Source organism: Anas acuta, chromosome 12, assembly GCF_963932015.1.
Source record: "Anas acuta chromosome 12, bAnaAcu1.1, whole genome shotgun sequence".
Classification (NCBI taxonomy): Eukaryota; Metazoa; Chordata; class Aves; order Anseriformes; family Anatidae; genus Anas; species Anas acuta.
In genome coordinates this window covers 9,713,881-9,731,812 of record NC_088990.1, presented here as the reverse complement: position 1 = coordinate 9,731,812, position 17,932 = coordinate 9,713,881, and the positions used below count along the sequence as shown (strand labels likewise).

The 17,932-nt window shown below is 37.2% G+C and overlaps 3 protein-coding genes across 12 annotated transcripts in view; 2 read left to right on the top strand and 1 right to left on the bottom strand.

The window, feature by feature from the left end:
• The window catches only part of ADAMTSL3 (ADAMTS like 3), a 188,830-nt gene extending 182,688 nt beyond the window's left edge, over nt 1-6,142 (top strand). For 7 of the 8 annotated variants that reach the window (XM_068695210.1, XM_068695209.1, XM_068695211.1 and 4 more), the window contains 4 exons: nt 1,536-1,740; nt 2,545-2,654; nt 3,434-3,648; nt 4,155-6,142. In XM_068695210.1, the coding sequence (XP_068551311.1) occupies nt 1,536-1,740; nt 2,545-2,654; nt 3,434-3,648; nt 4,155-4,264 (640 nt within the window). In that variant the 3' untranslated portion in view covers nt 4,265-6,142. Of the gene's footprint in view, nt 1-1,535; nt 1,741-2,544; nt 2,655-3,433; nt 3,649-4,154 lie in introns of those variants that run through there. The other variant, XR_011100541.1, reaches the window with a different exon arrangement.
• SAXO2 (stabilizer of axonemal microtubules 2) lies at nt 6,130-17,709 on the bottom strand. 3 transcript variants are annotated; one of them, XM_068695215.1, is made up of 4 exons: nt 17,541-17,709; nt 12,783-12,962; nt 11,335-11,537; nt 6,130-10,343 (listed from the first exon to the last, which is right to left on the bottom strand). In XM_068695215.1, exons 1-4 carry the CDS (start codon nt 17,579-17,581, stop codon nt 9,361-9,363), a joined length of 1,407 nt encoding a protein of 468 aa, XP_068551316.1. In that variant the 5' UTR covers nt 17,582-17,709; the 3' UTR covers nt 6,130-9,360. The 3 variants fall into 3 exon arrangements, with proteins under 3 accessions (XP_068551316.1, XP_068551317.1, XP_068551318.1); XM_068695216.1 differs by having other exon boundaries at nt 12,894-12,962; XM_068695217.1 differs by lacking the exon at nt 17,541-17,709 and adding an exon at nt 16,948-17,146.
• The window catches only part of EFL1 (elongation factor like GTPase 1), a 70,624-nt gene continuing 70,318 nt past the window's right edge, over nt 17,627-17,932 (top strand). The window contains exon 1 of the mRNA XM_068695214.1: nt 17,627-17,760. The gene's annotated coding sequence lies outside the window, so the exon portion shown is untranslated. The remainder of the gene's footprint in view (nt 17,761-17,932) is intronic.

Here is a 17,932-nt window from a genome sequence, read left to right as displayed (position 1 = left end):
TAGTTTGAAACATAGACTCAGCTGCAGGTTTCCCTCTAAAATCTGTCCATTCAGAGCAATGAGACAGAATTATGAGGATACTTGGGGGCCCAGTGCTCCCCTAAGTGAAGGACATGCATTGAGTGGGCTGCAGTGTGTGACTTAATGATCTAAATAACACTGAAGCCAGAGTAATCACCATAAAAATTAAGCAGTTATTTCAGGCAGTTAAACATACTAAATTCTCCCTTATTAAATTGCTTAGATTTATTTGGCTTTTAATTTGGCTTTGTGTGCTAATCCGTAGAAAGAAATTGTGTGTATACTAACATAGGTTAATGATACTTAAAATTACATGTGTGTTACCATATAAGTTGTTTTTGTGTTATGAAGTAGCCCATGCTTCCTATACAGGAGGAACATACCAGGTGCCTGGAAAAGAGCCTTGTGTCGGATGCCTCCAAGGTCTCCCCTTATGCCGTGAATACTGACCAGGGAAAGAAGTGCAAATTGGTCAGACTTCCCCTTCCATTTCCCTGTTCCCTGATTTTTGCATCTTTCTTCCTACAGCAACTGTTTAGAGAGTATCTAGAATTATATAAGCTTCAGATGTACAGTCAGTGTCATGGGCCTTTATTATTCAAAATATCTTGCATGTGTTTAATTCACTTCTCTCCAGCATAGCATACAAGTATAGTTAAGCAAATATAAGGGTTTAAGCATGTATTTAACTTGTGTTTTAAGTGTTTGCCAAATTTGTGCATTGTTGAGTTGCTGTGCATACATTGCACCAAATATTTGCAAAAGTGCTTGAGCTTTAAAAAGGAGAAAAAAATAAGAGTCCAGACTGTAAAAGATTAAACTTCCTTGAATTGATATGAGCTTTTTGACTGTAAGAAAATGACATAATTGCTAAAGAGAACAGAATATTTTTCCTGTTATTGCATTTGTGCTACAAGTAGAGTCCCGTTCCATTTTTCTAGCCTAGATTTATGAAAAGATGAAGTAGAATAAATTATATTACCACTTGCTGCTTCCCTGGTATTGTTCTTAGCTGCAAAGGCAAAATAAATCTCTGCAACTTCTAATCAATAAATAAAATGTTCTCCTTCGGCCATTATCTAGCAGGATCCTGATGTAATAAATTTGGATGAGTTATGACACCTGCTACGTTAGTAGTAACTAAATCAGTACCATCCATTTTGCAAGTTATGGAATAGCATGCTGTGCTTCCTGCAAAAATGATAAATCCATCAGGGCCTATAGGGTTTACCTAATATAACCTTCTGGGTAACAAACAGTGTAACTTCAGTCAGCGTATATTGAGCTACAATACATCTTAGAAGTCATCAGGTAACCAAGTTTATAAGATCATGCATAACAACTGAAGGAGCGTACTCTACCTTTTCTCACATCAAAGTTCTATTTATCCACCTGAAACTTACAAAGGCAGGTTGTCTTGATTTTTATTTGCAAACTACCACTACTATCACTGCAAACTACCAGCAAGGTTCCAGCGCTTTCATATCTGCTGTAAATGTCTCTGCATCCTGTAGGTGGGTAACTGGTCCGTGGTCTGAGTGCTCTGCAACTTGTGGTAATGGATTTTGTTATCGCCAAATAACTTGTCAACAAGTAAAAGCCAACGGGAGTGTGGTGACACTCCTACCAGATGCTTGTGTGCACCAGGATCGTCCTGTGGGAAGAAAACCCTGTATGGGTTATTCATGTTCATCAGGGACAACACAGACAAAAGGACAAGTAAGTTATACAGTTTGTCTGGAAACTCCTTATATTCTAAAAGCACATCAGTGTCATCATACCACTGTCTGAACATCTGTATTCTATTGCACATAAGAGCTATGTGGCACTAGTTGTAGTTGCCTTTCAGTACAGTGAATTACAAATCCTTGTTTCAGTTTGTGTTAATTTTGTTCATCAAAGAGAAGGAAATATAAGCAGAATGTGACCCGAAAACCAAATATTAGTTTCAGTTTTATAAGCTAATCCATTATTACATACTCTGTTTTTAAGCTAGTATATTGCTTTTATTGCAGTCTTATAAATACACAGTTCACATAGCAGAACTTGTGAAGTGCTCAAAGAAAGATGTGTGCTTCAGAAACAGTTGTCATTATACAATACAGAGAACTTTGCTTTCCTATTGTATCTTCATTTGTGCAGCAAACTTGTGTTAATTTTGATATAACTGACAATTATTAATGCAATATTTAGTATTCAATGAACAAAGTAATGATGGAGAAATGCTGTTTTCACATTCTGGATACAGCTATTAGCAAGGCAAGATTGTATTTGTCAGAGTTGGAGAAAGAATGTTACAGAAAGGATGAGAGAATAGATGATAGATTTAGCTTTATGGTTCAGTAGGAAAGCCAGTATCTTGGAGAAGATACTGTGAACTGAGAATATGAACTGGGTGTTGAAGATACAGATAGAGAATTATGACTCTGTTGGGCAATTGGATAACTGCCTAGAAGGGTGATTCTGTCATTACTAACTTAGTTGTTTCTTTTTCTTTCCTCTCACCCTTTTGTCTCTTTTTAGTGTTCTGGTCGCTGTATAGGCCACCCTACAGGTTTACAGCATCGCCACTTTGTATGTCAACTTCATAATGGATCTTTGGTGCCAAATTCTTCTTGCGATGAAAGAAAGAGGTATACAGTTCAAAGCAGTACAAGTTAAGAGTCTCTATACATCAAATTAAAGATACAATATCATCAATGCAGTATAAATATTCAAAGTCTTCTTACGAATCAAACACAAGATAGGAGAGGATAAGTCATCCCTTTGTGTACACTGGACAAATTCAGGAACCCAAGGCGGGTAATGAATTTGATCAGTGTCCTCCTCTGTGCTAATGACAATGCTAGAAAAAGTGATAGAATCTTGATTCCCAAAGAAAGCAGAAATTGGAGTGATCTGTCATAACTTTCTTATTACTGCTAATTCTCTTCTGATACAATTCTGTGTCAGCATGGAAATGTTACTTGTGTTTATGAGAGAGTTTATGGATAAAAAGCACCTGCAGTATCCACAATGCAACAATTCAGGGTCAATAAAATTTCCTAAAGGTAAAACATTTTTTCTGTTCCAGGTTTTAGGATCTGGTTCACATTAATAGGGGCTTGTCTTTTGTCATGAGTGAGGCATGATGAATGGGCATGATTTGAAGTACACATACTCAACTTCTGAAAAACTTTGTACTCTGAGGGTTCTCAGATACAGGAAGAGACTGCCCAGAAAGGTTTAGGAGTCTCTGTCCTTGGACATATTAAGGACGTGACTGGAGATGGCCTTGAGCAACGTGGCCTAGTTTACCGTGTGATGAGCAGAGTCCCTTCTGGCCCTTGGTCCATTCTGTGGTTCTGTGATTCTGTGAATAAACGTTTAGCACAACTGCAAACATTTAGCTGCCATTCGTTTTCCTCTGCAGACCTGCTGTCAGAAGAAACTGTTCTTCAGAGGCATGCGACGTCTATTGGCGGACAGGGCCTTGGAGGCCTTGCAGTGTGGACTGTGGGAGTGGATTTCAGTCAAGACGAGTGTATTGTGTACACAGAAAGAACAACCAACCTGTGGCTGATCAGTATTGTGGATGGAAGAAGAGACCAGTGACCTGGCAGCACTGCAATGTCACATCCTGTGGCAGTATGTAAATATTTATTTATATCTGAGCATAGTAATAGTTTGTAGCATTTATATTAGTGACTCACCATTGTACACTGATGATTTTACAAGCATTTGGTTGTACATCTCAAAGGTAAAACTTACCTCTCCAAGAACATTTTGTAATGCTGGGGTTATTTTTCTTCACGACTAGGCCAGTTTGATATTAAAGCCTCAAAAGCACTTTTAGAAACAGGATTTTTAGGAAGTTGTTTTTATGCAAACTTCCTACATGTCTGCCAGTTGTGACTCATTCATGAGCCTCTGAGCAAGCTGCTAATTCCTGAAAGGTGGGGTAGTTCTCTAAAATAAATGCAGTGAGATCACACCTCTTATTTGTGACCTACTTTAGCTGTTCTCAGAAATGCCAAGTAAAATAATTACAAAGCTACCAGGAATTCATCAGTTGTTTACAATTATGATGATTAGTTCTACTATTTATCTTTTGTCCATTATAAAGTCTTTTAATATTTAAATATATTTTTCAGAAGGCGAATGCAAGGATACAACTCACTACTGTACATTTGTAAAGCAGCTAAAGTTATGCTTGATAGACATCTACAAACAAAGATGTTGTCGGTCATGTCAAGAAATGTAACTCTTCTATGGAAAGTTCATGATGCTGCAGTGAAGAGATGAGAAGAGAGGTTCATTACACTAGCCTGCTCAAATTATATACTTGTAAATAAATCAGACATTAGTCATAACAGTTAAATGGAAACATGGGGCTAATGAAAAAACAGTATTGCAGATTGATATGCTGGACAGGGTATTTTTTCTGGGATCTTTTATTATCCACTCTGTAATGGAACTTTTAAACATTTTAAACAATGTTTTAAACATTTTTGTGTCTGGATAAGGAAGATAGTAACATGGCAAATCATCTGTAAAATTTTACAGGCCAACATGTTATAATTTTATCAGGGGAATAACATTATCTTTAAAAGCACCAGGTAGTGCTTACTGTTTATAACTTCTGAGAAACACAGTCACAAAATCCTATGAATAATTTTGGAATGCAGCAATGAGTGACCCCTAGTTTTTGTTTTTATTGTTTTATCAAATTTAACATGATTTTTGAATTCATAGAAGCTGTGGCTAGTAGCTGTAAACTTTTTGGCAGTTACTTCATTTTCATAACCAGCAAGAGCCTAAGGGTCAGTCTCACAGGATGTTTTACTGAGAGTAGCTGTCAGATGGATGCACAGAAGTACATTTCATTTTTTGTGCTTGTATTTATGTGCATGCAGTAAAAGACATTGTAGATGCTGGTATAATTTTCAAAACAGCAATAGATCTGTTTTGAATAAATGAAATGTCATTTTCCATTGTTTCCAATCTTCTGCTCCAGTCACTGAATGAAGTACAATCGAAGTTCTGGCATGATCAGACTTCTCTACTGATTTTAAATTAGAAACAAGGCTTTCTTGTCAGAGCTGTGAAAGAAACATTTGTGAGCACTGTTCTCTTGCATGTAGTCAAATGGAGAGCCAGTAATTAGCCAAACATGCCTGTCCGATTTTCTGTCTTGAAAACTTTATTAATACTTTATTAATATAAAGAAATATTAATTATGAAGACAGACAAGTGCAGAAAGTCTATTTTGAGGAATTTGCCATCAAGATGACTTTTCATCATGGGCATGAACCAAGCAAGTCTTTGCAAGTTGACAAATTCTGATTACAATATTCCTGGGTATATTATTTTTCTGCATCACAGATGATGTTTCGTTTGGGCTGTAAGCAGAGAACCCCATAGGAGGCAGCAGACAGCTTTTTCTTTTGTATGTTTTTCTTTTCCACACTACTGCACATGTTGGAGGCCGAACGTGAGTCTTGACTTGGATCTGGTGTTACATTACTGAACCACACTACATTCTAATTAGTGGGCATGCTGTCAGACAGTTTTAGAAGCAGCATTCCTGCACAATGGGTTTGCATCACTGAAAATTAGATTAGCACTACTGTATAGAAAATGTTTAATGTGGACTATCGTGTCCAAGGCTGACTGCAAGGAGAGGATATTCCTGATCATTACCTTTTTAATCAGCAATGGGTCTTGATTGTTTAAGCAGTTTTTTTTTTTTTTTTAAATTAAAAGAAAAACATTTGTAAGATACTTTTGTAGATATTTATTGTCTGATTTAAAAGTGCAATATTTTGTTTTGTACAGTGTTTAATAAAGATTTTTGGACATATATTTTTTCTTATTACCAAAATTTCTTATTCATGTTTTTCCTTTATATTTAAAGTTTTCAAATGTTAACACATAGAATTCTTTTGTTGTTTTAATTTTGTCTTTGGTTAAGTATGCATGATATACAGAAGCAGTGCTGTAAATGTTTGTTATTGCACTTAGCATGACATTCCTCTGTAGATTATTTTATTGTTTCTCCAGTAACTGAAAATGTCTAATACTTAGCTTCCTTGAACGTAGTTTTGATACTTCTGAAATAAACTCTACTTTGATTATTCAACATCTTGATTTCCCAGAGATTTTTTATTACTGTGATTTTCACAGTAGCTGTGCTTTTATTCCAAGGATTGTTCTATTCTACCATGTCCATAATTCTAGGATTTTCAAAGCTAAGATTAGTTCTTATTTTTGACAGTTACCAGACAGATTCTCAGCTTTGCACTGCTGTTAAGAGGCAGCATAGATGTTACCTGACTGAAAAAGTGGGAAGGAGATTTTGCAGAGATCCAAATAAGTCAACTCTGACTCACTGAAATCAAGAATTGCGATTCTGCAAAAAGGTGGAATAAAGTTTTGTTTCTTCGCCAGGCCTTCATGTACTGCACTGAGCTTGTTAGAGCCAACAGAACGGCTCTATGTTTTATACTTGGATGATGGCAATAGCTATAGTAATAAATTTGGTTCAGAATATCCAACATATATAGTCTTTAGAAAGAAGATTTCTGTAAGTATTTTAAGTTGAAAATGCCTAGCAATGAAGTAGTGTTTTAGAGTTATCTTAGATGGTAACACTTGCAAAAGGGCACAGGTCTATTTCCTTTTCTTTTTGTCACCAACTCAACTCATTCTTCCTCTGTAGTCTTAAAAAAAAATAGTAATGACATATAGCATAGTGCATGAAGAGCACTTTTGGAATAGCTATTGGATCCACGAGTAACTTCCGCTTTTACATCTTGGCTTAGCATGACATCATAAAATACTCTTTTAACAGCTGTTATTTTGAGAAATATTAGTTTTCCAGCCTGCTGTTCATTTTCTGTGCATTTCAATATGTTGCTTATGAAAAAGTTGACCTTAAATATTGAATACTGTCTAAAGGTTTATAATATCACTTGATGCTTTTCCTGGAAGCATAATCTCTAGGGTGTGGCTCTTTCAACTGTAATCTAATAAAGGCTGTTCTCTTTTACTATTAAATTTAGGGGAAAACATTAAGTGCAAAATGAAAGGGAATATGCTCCCTCCACCCAAAAAAAAAAAAAAATCTTCAAACACATTTGCAGAGGAACTGTTAAATGTGTCTGAATATGCCCTTCACTTCCTCTCAAAATATTTTGTGCTGTGCTGGTAGGTGGCAGCAAATGCCTACCCACGTGTTGTTTTTTTCTTAACTTATTTTATTTTTTTTGTTGGGGGGGAGAAGTGCCTTAACTACAAAAACAGCTGTGAATATTACAAAAAGCATCTGGGGCTAACTCGTAGACCCTGAGGACGAGCCATTTTCAGCAGAACACACAGGCATGCATAACTTCATGGATTCAGGTTGCATTTCTCAATGAGTCTTTCTTCCTCCCTAGAAAGGAGAGCTGGGAGAACATTAAGAGTTTCTGTAAACTTCTCACAAGGTACCCATATTGCGTGTAGGATATAGAGCTGGGCAGGTATAACTGTGGGATGTTTTGACTGTTTCTTCACTTGGGGCTAGACAGAGAATGACTCAATTTTCATGAAGAAAATGTATCTGTACCTTCTGAGGTACAGAAGGATGATAATGAACTGGACTTTGTCCTGTCCTGTTTTTAGGACATAACAGCTTTACATTGGTTTTGCTCATGCCCAATCCAAAACACATCTGTCAGCTGGTGAAATGAATAATCTTCAGTGAGAAAAGTTTAATTGATTTGTTGTTTCATTAACAGAGTATCATATTACAAAAACATAGGACAAAGAGAGAAATTACCTAAAAATAACCAATGCTCTAATACTTTCTGGAGCTTTGTCATGCAATGCTTTATACGCAGCTAATATGTTCAGTTCGGGTTTTTTCCTTGTGTACAATCCAGTTCCTGATTTCAACATCTTTCCATCACTGATCTTAGTCTACTCATGGGTGATTTGTTTTATGAAATACTAGTACATAGGTGTTCAGAACCCAAATGATTTTCCTATAACAATATGTACAAGATGTGCAAAACTGAAAAAAGCCATATTGCAGTACTGTGATAGAAAATGATAAATACTATTAATCAAAAAAGTATTTATTGGGACTTGCTTAACTCATGAATATAACAGGACTGAAATCAGTTCATCTAGTTTTACCAAAACCAGGTAAAGACATAGGGAGAGAACTCTAAATAGTTTATACAGAAACATAATCACTATGTATACAATTTCTATTAAAATTTATTTTCCTTCATATTTGTCACAAGTAATTTTTGAAGAGGAGACGGTCTGAAGCCAGGCTTTTGGTGGTGCATCTGAGTTGACTTTGTTTGTTTTAACTTTTACATTATTTTTCGTTTTTCTACATACAACTTTTTTTTTTTCTTCCATTTTTTTCTTTAGAACTGCCTCTGCAGTGATAAAAGGCTGTTTAGCTTTACAAATGAGGTAGCAGGATCAAAAATCGTTGTGGATAGGTGTTAAGTTTTTGAGCCTTTTCTATTTTCTTTCTGACCATCTGAATTATAACTTGAAAAACAGCCATCTGTGAAATCTCTTTGAGAAATTTGATTTAATTTGCACACCAGGTTTAAAAATTACTAGGGAAGGAGACACATTTAGCATGTCCAAAGTTTTGTATCTGACAAATTAGGGATTAGAGTTTATAGACCTGATGTATGTCAAAGTGATTTCATGTATATGTACAAAAAGAGCAAGGTTACTTCTTGTTAATTGCTATCAGAAATTGCAAGGTGATCTTTATACTCTGAACCAGGTGGAAGGAAAGTAACAATGACAAAGCAAAACCCAGGTTTTTAGAAATGCCTAGGTGGGATAAAATGTAATCTCATAATATAATTTGAAAAAAAAAAACAACAACTCATATCAGATTACTCAAAGTCTTAATGAAATGAAAAAGATGTAAATGAATTAGTTAGTAAGCAAATAAACCTATAATACTAGGGAAAAAAAAAAAAGCTTTTCTCAAAAAAAGCATTCCTATTTTGCAAAAACAATCATTTGACTTGCAGAAGATCAGAAAGAAACGTATAAGCATGTTGAGATGAAACATGATTAAATATGGAAAGTCCAGTAAATTAGAATGCACAGTCAAAAAAGTGTAGATTCCATGTAAGATTATACCTACAAAACCGGGCAAATCTTTAAGTCTTCTAGTAAATTTTTGGTTTTCCTTTGATTTTCATTAAATTATCAGTTTAAATGCTTTTAAAAACAAAATTTGCATTATTTAATTCCCTTTTAATGTGATTTAAAGAAAAAGAACTAAAGATCCCAGTTGTTTCACCAGGACGTTCAGAATATTACATTTAAGTATTATGACACAACAGCTACTTCCTTTGGAATTTGATTACTATTTAACTCAGAAAATTCAGGTGTAAGCTGGCGGAAAAATTTATGACCATGAGAATCTGTATTTATATAGACATAACCTGGAGGAGATGGATAATTTGCTGGGCAGATCTCCTGTTTCTTCGGAGTATATTCTGTACGATACATGGTTTCATCTTGAAAATGGGCTGGATTAGGAAGAATAACGTGTGCAGGCTTGAAACTTTGTGCTGGAATGATCTGATGTGGTATGTAATGAGATTTGAATGTAGTTAAATCATAGAATTTCCCTGTGGGTTTCGGAATTTCCTGTTGTTTCTTAATAATTTCTTGTTGACAGATATCCCAAGCTTTAAAGTCTTCCTTCATAGTAGTATTCCCTTGGAAGGGAGCATTGGTTATTCTTGTATTAGAAATTGGTCGTATGGGGACAGCAGGAGAAATCTCATGTTTTACATAATCAAGATGGCTTGTGGAGTTAAAATCCATGCTGCCTAGGGGAGGAATGTACTCTTTTGTTTTGCGGACCTCAGGCAAGGAGACCAACCATGGCTGAAAACGATCCTGGAATTCAGTGACTCCATTAAAATGAGCATTGGATATGACTTTTGCATTTTCAGGTTTGCAGCTTTTAGCAAGTGGCCCAGCTAGACCTTTAAAATCATTCCGATGAGTTGTGAGATCTTCAAAGGGTTGATTGTTTGGCCTGTACTCTTCTTTCGATTTCACAAATTTTGGTGCCAGTTGATGAGCAATATAAGACATGCGATGGCTCGTGGTACTATCAAAAGGCACATCTGAAAGTTTGGCCACGCATGGAGGTTTATAACTTTGTCTGGGATTCAGTTCCCTAGGAGCAAAGTCATCTTGAAATGTAGTAGAATTTCCAAACTTCTCTGTAGGTGGATGGTATATATGGTCCACCTTACTAGGTTCCCTTCTTTGAACTTCCCATGACCTATAGTCATCTTTAAGGCAAAAACAAAACTTCAAAAACTTCAACAGAAATAACATATAAGTCTTATTACTTAGGAGCATTCCTTTAAAATTAAACCAACTTCTTGTACTAAACCTCGCAAACCAAAGAAAATGGATGTTAGTGAGAATGGTAATATTATCTGTGTGTTTATGATATGATAAACCTGTCTTCTATTATTGGTGTGATAAAAGCAGACAAGAAAAATGTACAATGCCTTATTTTGACAATTTCCTTGAGAAAAGAGAAAATGTTACATGTACCTATTAAGTTATCTCCTGTGTTCATTTGCACCAAGCATTCTAACTTCCTGTTTTAATAGCTGTATCTGGTTTTTGTTATCTCTTGCTATCTTGATTTTCTTCCTTGCATCCCTAGTAGATCATATCATTTATTTTTAAATGCTTTTAACTGTGGGTCCAATGCAGTACATGTAACAAATTGAGTTACACTTTTTATATATAAACTTTTATGCTTTTATGCAGAATATCAAAGTTACTTGCCAGAATGTCTTTAAAGGAGCTTTAGTGCCTTTGTACTGATGCTTGTAATAGGAAAACTTCTGTCAAGACAGATCATTAATAGGATGATATGCAAGCTATACAATACAGGAGAAAGAAGTCGAAAATCAACTTTTGACCTACCCTGTGGAAAAACACTGTGCTATCTGAGCTAAAACTATCTGAAAGATATATTGTCAATTTAATTACAATCAACTTACAGCTGAGATAGCCTAGCAGGTGTATGTTAGTTTCCTTCTACCCCAAGAAACCTAGAGAAGGTTTTTTTCTTTAGAACCCATAAATGTCAGCTCTAAACAACTGGAGTGCTGAACATATTAAAGCATTATTGCCCGCTTTCTATTATGTTTTACTCTCTAGCCCAAACTAAGAAATCCAGTTTCACATTGCTAACATAGATAACTCAGAATAGTACCTTCATCTTTGTTTATTTCTCTGTCTAAAGGCAGCATATATTATTACCTTGATATGTTGGTATGGTATCCAATTTTCCTCCCATAGTGTGTTTTCTCTCTAAAGGTCTTACTAATGTCACTGGTTGTATTTTATGAGCATTATAATCTTTCTGGTATGTGGTTCCCAGTTCTCTCTCTCCAGTCTTTGGTTTATACTCTTCTTGTACACGAAAAGGTCGTCTCATGGTATCATATGGCAAATAATCAGACCTGAATTGGGGAAGAGGGAAACGCTTGTTAAAAATACATTTTTAACAAGTGATGAAATCACTCTTGTCACTTTTCCATTATATGGAAAAACAACAACTTGCAATGTTTACTCTGAAAAATTAATCAATATGATATGTTAGAGGATAACAAGGAGGAAAGGAAACCATACTACATAAATTTAGGGTCTCTGATGCAGCCTTTATTAAGGTGAGAAAACTTCTTCAACACTCCAAGTCTTGTTCCAAGATTAAAAATATTCTTTGAACTATTTGAAAGGAGAATAGAAAAAGTTGCTATAATTTTACAAAGAAATGATCCAAAAAGCAGAAACAGAGCCAAGATCAAACTACCACAGGTGTTTGACAATATTTGGCAACATTTACTAATTGCATGAGGAGAGCAGAATATACACAGTGAAATAAATGTTCTTTCTGTTTATCTCATGGATCATTTTTATACAGGCATATTACATAAAATGGGTTTATATTATATATATATAGGTGTATAAACAGTACATGTAGTACACAAACAGCTTTGCAGAAGGGCATTTGATGTTTCTCTGCATGTTCCTCTTGCTTTTTTATAAACAGAAATGAAGTTTCACCTGTTGCCCATAGTGCATAAAATAAAATAAAGGAGAAGAAAAGGTTACGCTCATGTCATGTTATTATTATTAAATACTGAATGAGTGCTCTGTTACTAACTTTTTGAAAGATGCTTTTTAACTCTGTAAGCTTGCCGTCAGAATTTGTGCACTGATGGGACAGACCTACTGAACCCCTTCACAGTTGGTTTTCTTCAAAATCCTAACCCATTAGAACAGTCTGAACAAAACACAAAATACCTGTATCTTTTTCTAAAATGTTTTGTTTTCCCCACTACCTCAAATATCCCACAGCTGTCCCACAGAAAGGTCCCTGCTTTGTCACGCCTTTTCAAGCTAGATGAGACCTAGATTCCTAAAACAGGCAGAACAGTGACAAAAATTTGGGATCTTCTTTACAGGTAAAAGAGGCGGTAGAGAATCCAAATCTTTTTGTGTGTCTGCTTCACTATTTTTTATGATCTTTTGTGATAAATGTATTTCTACATTCAAAATTTTGCTTTTAAATATACTAAAAGATTAAGGAATGCGATGATTGTGTTTTGAAAACAATTGCAATACAATATTCAGTCCCCCCCTTAAATGAGAAAGTACGAGAAACTTTATAAAGTAACTCTAAAACGTTGGTTTAAAATGTTTACTTAAATGTTGTAATTCCTTCCATTTTCCCACGATGCACTTGGTACTCTTGTTTTGGCTTAAGGCTCCGGGCAGGAGAGATGTTGCTATACTTGGGATATTTTTCCACATACTCTGTTGTGAGGCACGGCTGTTGTCCATTATCATAAATCCTTGTGGGTTTATGAGGGCAGCGATGGCGCCTGGGTAAAACACATCAGATGAGATCATTTTGAATAATTTCATTTAAGGGGAAAAAACATGTCCTATCTACTGAGAATGAATAACAAGTGAGAAGGATTGAACAATGTCAGTAGTTAGTGTTTAAAGTCTTTTCTGAGCAACAAAAACACAAAATATCGTGCTAATGGTACAGGTCCCAGAGCATGGCATACTAACAGTAATTAGCAGTATCAGTACACCCCTTGTACAGAATACAGAAGATGAATGGAGTTAATGTTAGCCATCTAGACAATGCTACCATCAAGATGCTTTCCTCTCTTTTTTTTAATCTCTAATGATATTACTACTCTTACTTGTAGAAATAAGCAACTCTTCTGCTTGTTCCTCTGATAATTGTCTCATTTTTACTGTTTTCCCTCATCTCTTATCCTTTTACTTCTGTGCACCTACTCGCTTCGTTTCACCACAGCTCTTGATTAATCCCTTTTGACTAACGTTTTAATGGTAGGAAATCTCACTTGCATTTCCATCACTCCACTGGCTATTTCTGACTTTCCAGCACCTTTTTTTCCAAGTGCTGATTAAATCCACTATCCCCCAAACTATTTTTTTTTTAAAGTGTTGACATCACTTTTTCTTAATAGGTGTTACTTTAATTGCACCTGATTGATAGGTGTAATACGTATTTTAATGACATCATTGTGTTCAAAGATGATAAGTATATAATGACTTGCATTAATTAGTTACTTATGCCTTGTTTTTTTGTGTAAAATATGCATGAAATTAAAATGCATGTGTTAAGATTTTCCAAGCAATAAAGAAAATACAAGATCCACTTTAATTTTTATAATAGTTGCTTGCATCTCTGTAGTAGTTTAAATTGCAAGCATAGTTTTAATTTTTTATTTTGGCTCACATAGGATTATTATTTAATCCTTTAAGGAGATAAATTATGACAGGTCCAGATACGAGCACAGGGGAATAACAGGAAATAAAGCAGAACTTTAAAAATGAATCTTGGGAAAGTCTGTAAATTAAACAGAAAAATGACAACAGAATTAGAAGAGTAGAAGTGTACAGCTCTTGCTGGGTGCAAATTCAAGTTACAGTAAGCCAGATATGCTAGGAATAGTTCAAAAGTCTGCAGAGAAAATTAGCTAGCACTAAATATGAAGTAGAAATTAAAAATTAATTAAAGCAGGGTAAAATAAAATACTGAAACAGGAAGGACAAGACAAGACACTGAAAGGAGTCATCTAGAACTGGAGATCCCTAGAGCTGGTGTTTGGGCTACCTGACTTTGTCAGCTGAGGAGGGCAATAAATGAGGACGAAAGTAGCCCTACCTAAGAAGGCACGTCCTTTCAAAGCCTGGGGTACTTACTCCTTTCCAATCAAAGTCAAGGGACAGTCAAGTAACAATTGAGAGACCTGTTCAGAACACAGCAGGGAAAGAACAGGAAAGGCAGGAAAACAAGGAGATGAGAGCGCTATTTCTCAGCATGCTGCTTGCCTGCCACTACGTATTCCATGAAATTCAGCTGTTACCATAGCAATAAATTTCTTAGTACAAACACGGCATGCTGTGTCACATAACGTTTAAAAATAAGAGCTAAGGAACGAAACCATTGAATATGTTTTAAAAGCCAGTCGAAATACATGGTATCAAATCATGTTCTTTGCATATTCAAGCATACAGTTTAAACAAGTTTGAAACAAAGAATGCTCATCTACAAAAACTTTGTTTTTGACAATCTTTATTTTGCCACAAGCCGATCCCGAAGACCAATCACCAAACAAAACACCTCCTCTGCCTTGGTATCACAGGACTTTACAGACTGAGCTGTCACTGTTGTCTAAGCAATATTGTCAGAGCATCCCCCCATTGCTGAATGGGCATGCTACAACAGAAACAGATAGCAGAAAAACAACCTTTGCAGAGTGAGCCTGTAGCTCAGCATAAAGATGAAGTCTGGTAAAGCAATCTGATGCACATCTCCAAGGAAAGAAGTCTTTGTAACTGCTTTAGAATTCATTGATGAATCGAGTGTCCTTGATCCAAGTAATTTCTGGCATATGAAATAATTTGGAACAGCCTCTAACTATGCACAAAATTACTTAGGATCAGATGTGACTGTTCAGAGGGGTCCTACATCCTCCTTCCTGTGTTGTGAAAGGACTGTTGGTAGGACAACATCCCAAAGTAGATTTTAGGCTTAGAGACTCTGTAAAATTGCCTTAATATAAATGCAAGTTAAATTTGAAGGAGAGATTTGGTTGTGTTGTTTTTGTTGTTGTTGTTGTTTGCTTCTTTTAGTTAACCAAAAAATCCACTTTTGGATGTTGTCTGACTTAAACCAAGTTTTTATTTAGATAGCAACTACCTAAAACTGATCGCATAGGGGCATTGCAGGTCCCTAGAGACTCTGTGCTAAGAATCAAGAGAAGACAAATTACAGCTCTGATAAATGAAATATGTTGCTTACAATATGCCCAGAACTCCTTGAGAAACTGGATATTTTAAATGCCTTACTTGCAGTTATCTTAACTTCAGCCCCAGAGTTACTGATATTCAAATGGCTGTGGTGCTAACATGCTTTCCCCCATGACTGACAGATGCCTGCTTTGATGGATTATTATTCTTTCCCTTCTTTGAGGGAGACTAATTACTTGTGACTTTCATAATGTCTGAACAGAATCTCAGCAAGATAAAATTGACAGCCTACTGGGTCTCTGGTGCCAAATGCTATTGCTCTGATTATTTTAACAGAATGATGGTGAATTTCACTTACATAGGATCTGGCACACGCTGTTGTTTTTTCATACAGTGCCAGCAAGAGCCTTGAAATTTTCCCACAGAGCATTTTCTTCCAAGAGAATTAGACTAATAATGAGAGGAGTTTTAATACTTATCATAAACAAGTTATTACAGATAGAAAAATCTTTTTTTTTTTTTTTTTTTTTTTTTTTACTGCTGATGTACATGCTATGGTACATGTGGCTGAAAAGATCCATGTGAATGTTGTATTTTTTGAGGGTCGTCAGCTTTCCTAATGTTGACAGGAGACCTGGTAGATTTTAGTGGGTTTACGTGTATTTGTGTTGTCAGACTGAAGGTTTAATATGTCCCCTATTTTAGAAAATTATTCCGTTTAATTTAAATTTATTTAGGAATCTAGATTTTTAAGAAAATTACAACAAAAATGCAATAAATGAGGAAGGGTTGGCAAATAGAGAAAATAAAGCAGTAATTTATTTTTATATTGCAAAACTACATTTCTGTGCTCTTGCACATCACAATGGTTATGGTAGACAAATATTCCTGAGTACAGAGACTTCATCTACCTAGGGGCTTTATTCTTCCTTGAGAGCCCAGATTTGAACATCCTCCCTCTCATGTATAAATTTCTCAGTGTTTTTTGTTGAAATTTTTTGAGTTCCTTCTGAACTGCAAGTGTAACCTGTTTTAATATTTAGAATGAAACAGTAGTTATATCACCATTAAATTTCCTGCAAATAATTAAATGATAACTTCTATAAAGCATTAATGTTTTTGTTCCCTTTGAAATCCTTTCTTATATGCACTGCAATATCCAGGTAACGGTGCCAAGCGACCAGAGTTCCCCTGAACACAGAACCTCCACAGCTATGCCCCAGCAAACACAATGCGCTGGCTGAACCAGGAACAACTGAGGTTTGTTTCACTGACTACAAAGACGTCAGTGATGTTTATTTTAAACCACGTGTTTTGTGCGAGTTTTATTCAACTAGTCGAATTCGTATTATTTCAGTGGTTCTTTGACTTGAGAATTTTCAGCTGAGCAGAAGCTCGCTCTCTGCTGTCTGATAGCCTTACCTCAGCATCTTCGTACTGGAGCCTGAGCCAGAGCTGATACCTCACCACGAAAACAATGTGCTCTAATTCCTCATTAAGCTACAACTTTTGAAACAAATTTATGGGGCAAACTCCACCCGTCTGAAGCTTTACACACAGCCACTGTCGTACCTCTGTCCACGGGTTGGACATGGCTGGGGAACAGACAGACAGACAGACCTCCTGCACCAAAATGTATGGTGAGGGAGGTACCTGCTTGGTCCAGAGATAACGGCTTTTGGATCTGTTACTCGCCCACTTTCCTGACACGAATATTGTGAGATGGGAGGATTGTTGAAGCAGAAAAAATTCCTCAGGTCTTCAGGAGCTATTCAGGTCTCATGCGTGCCCTCAGCAGGGACACGCGTGATCTCGGGATGAATTCTCTGGCATATCGGGGGTTTTGTTTATTTAATGTAAAAGGCTGAATCCTTGAATGTGGTGATGAGGTTCCAATTCCAGGACGATTACGCTTCTGGTTTTTGAAGCGGGCACAGGGAAGAACGTGAAATCACGAGGAGTGCTGACCCGAGCCCCCAGACCCCACAGCCGAGTCCAGCCGGGTGCCCACCAGCCGTGCCCCTGGGGGACCCCGACCCATGAGGTGCCACCCGCAGCACGCCCCCGAAACCCGCCGGCTCCCCTTGCTGCCGCCCGTGGGTCCCGGCACCAGCCCCCAACCCCGCTTCCCCCCCTCAGCCCTCCCCGGGAGCCGCGGCGCTCACCCGCAGGTGCAGATGGCGCAGAGGCAGCGCGGCGGCGCCATCTTCCCCGCGGCCGCCGCGGTCACCGTGGGGACGCTCCATGGCAACGGCGTCGCACCGGGAGGGCCCCGGCCGGCCTCCGTCTAACGTCAGGCAACGGGGGGAGGAGCGGGAGCGGAACCGGAGCAGAACCGGAGCAAAACCGGAGCGGGCTTCCGGGTGCGGGCGGCAGGGAGCTGAGGTGAGGTGAGGTGGGGGTGGGGGTGGGGGGCGCGCGCGTTACCTCAGGGGGAAGGGGTCTGGGGTGGGGGGGAGGTGGCGTGAGGTTGTCGTCTGTGCCCCGTGAGTGGCCGTGGTCGCAGGTCGGGTAATTAGAAAAATGTCGCCTCGTGTGTCGCGTGTCACTTGACTGC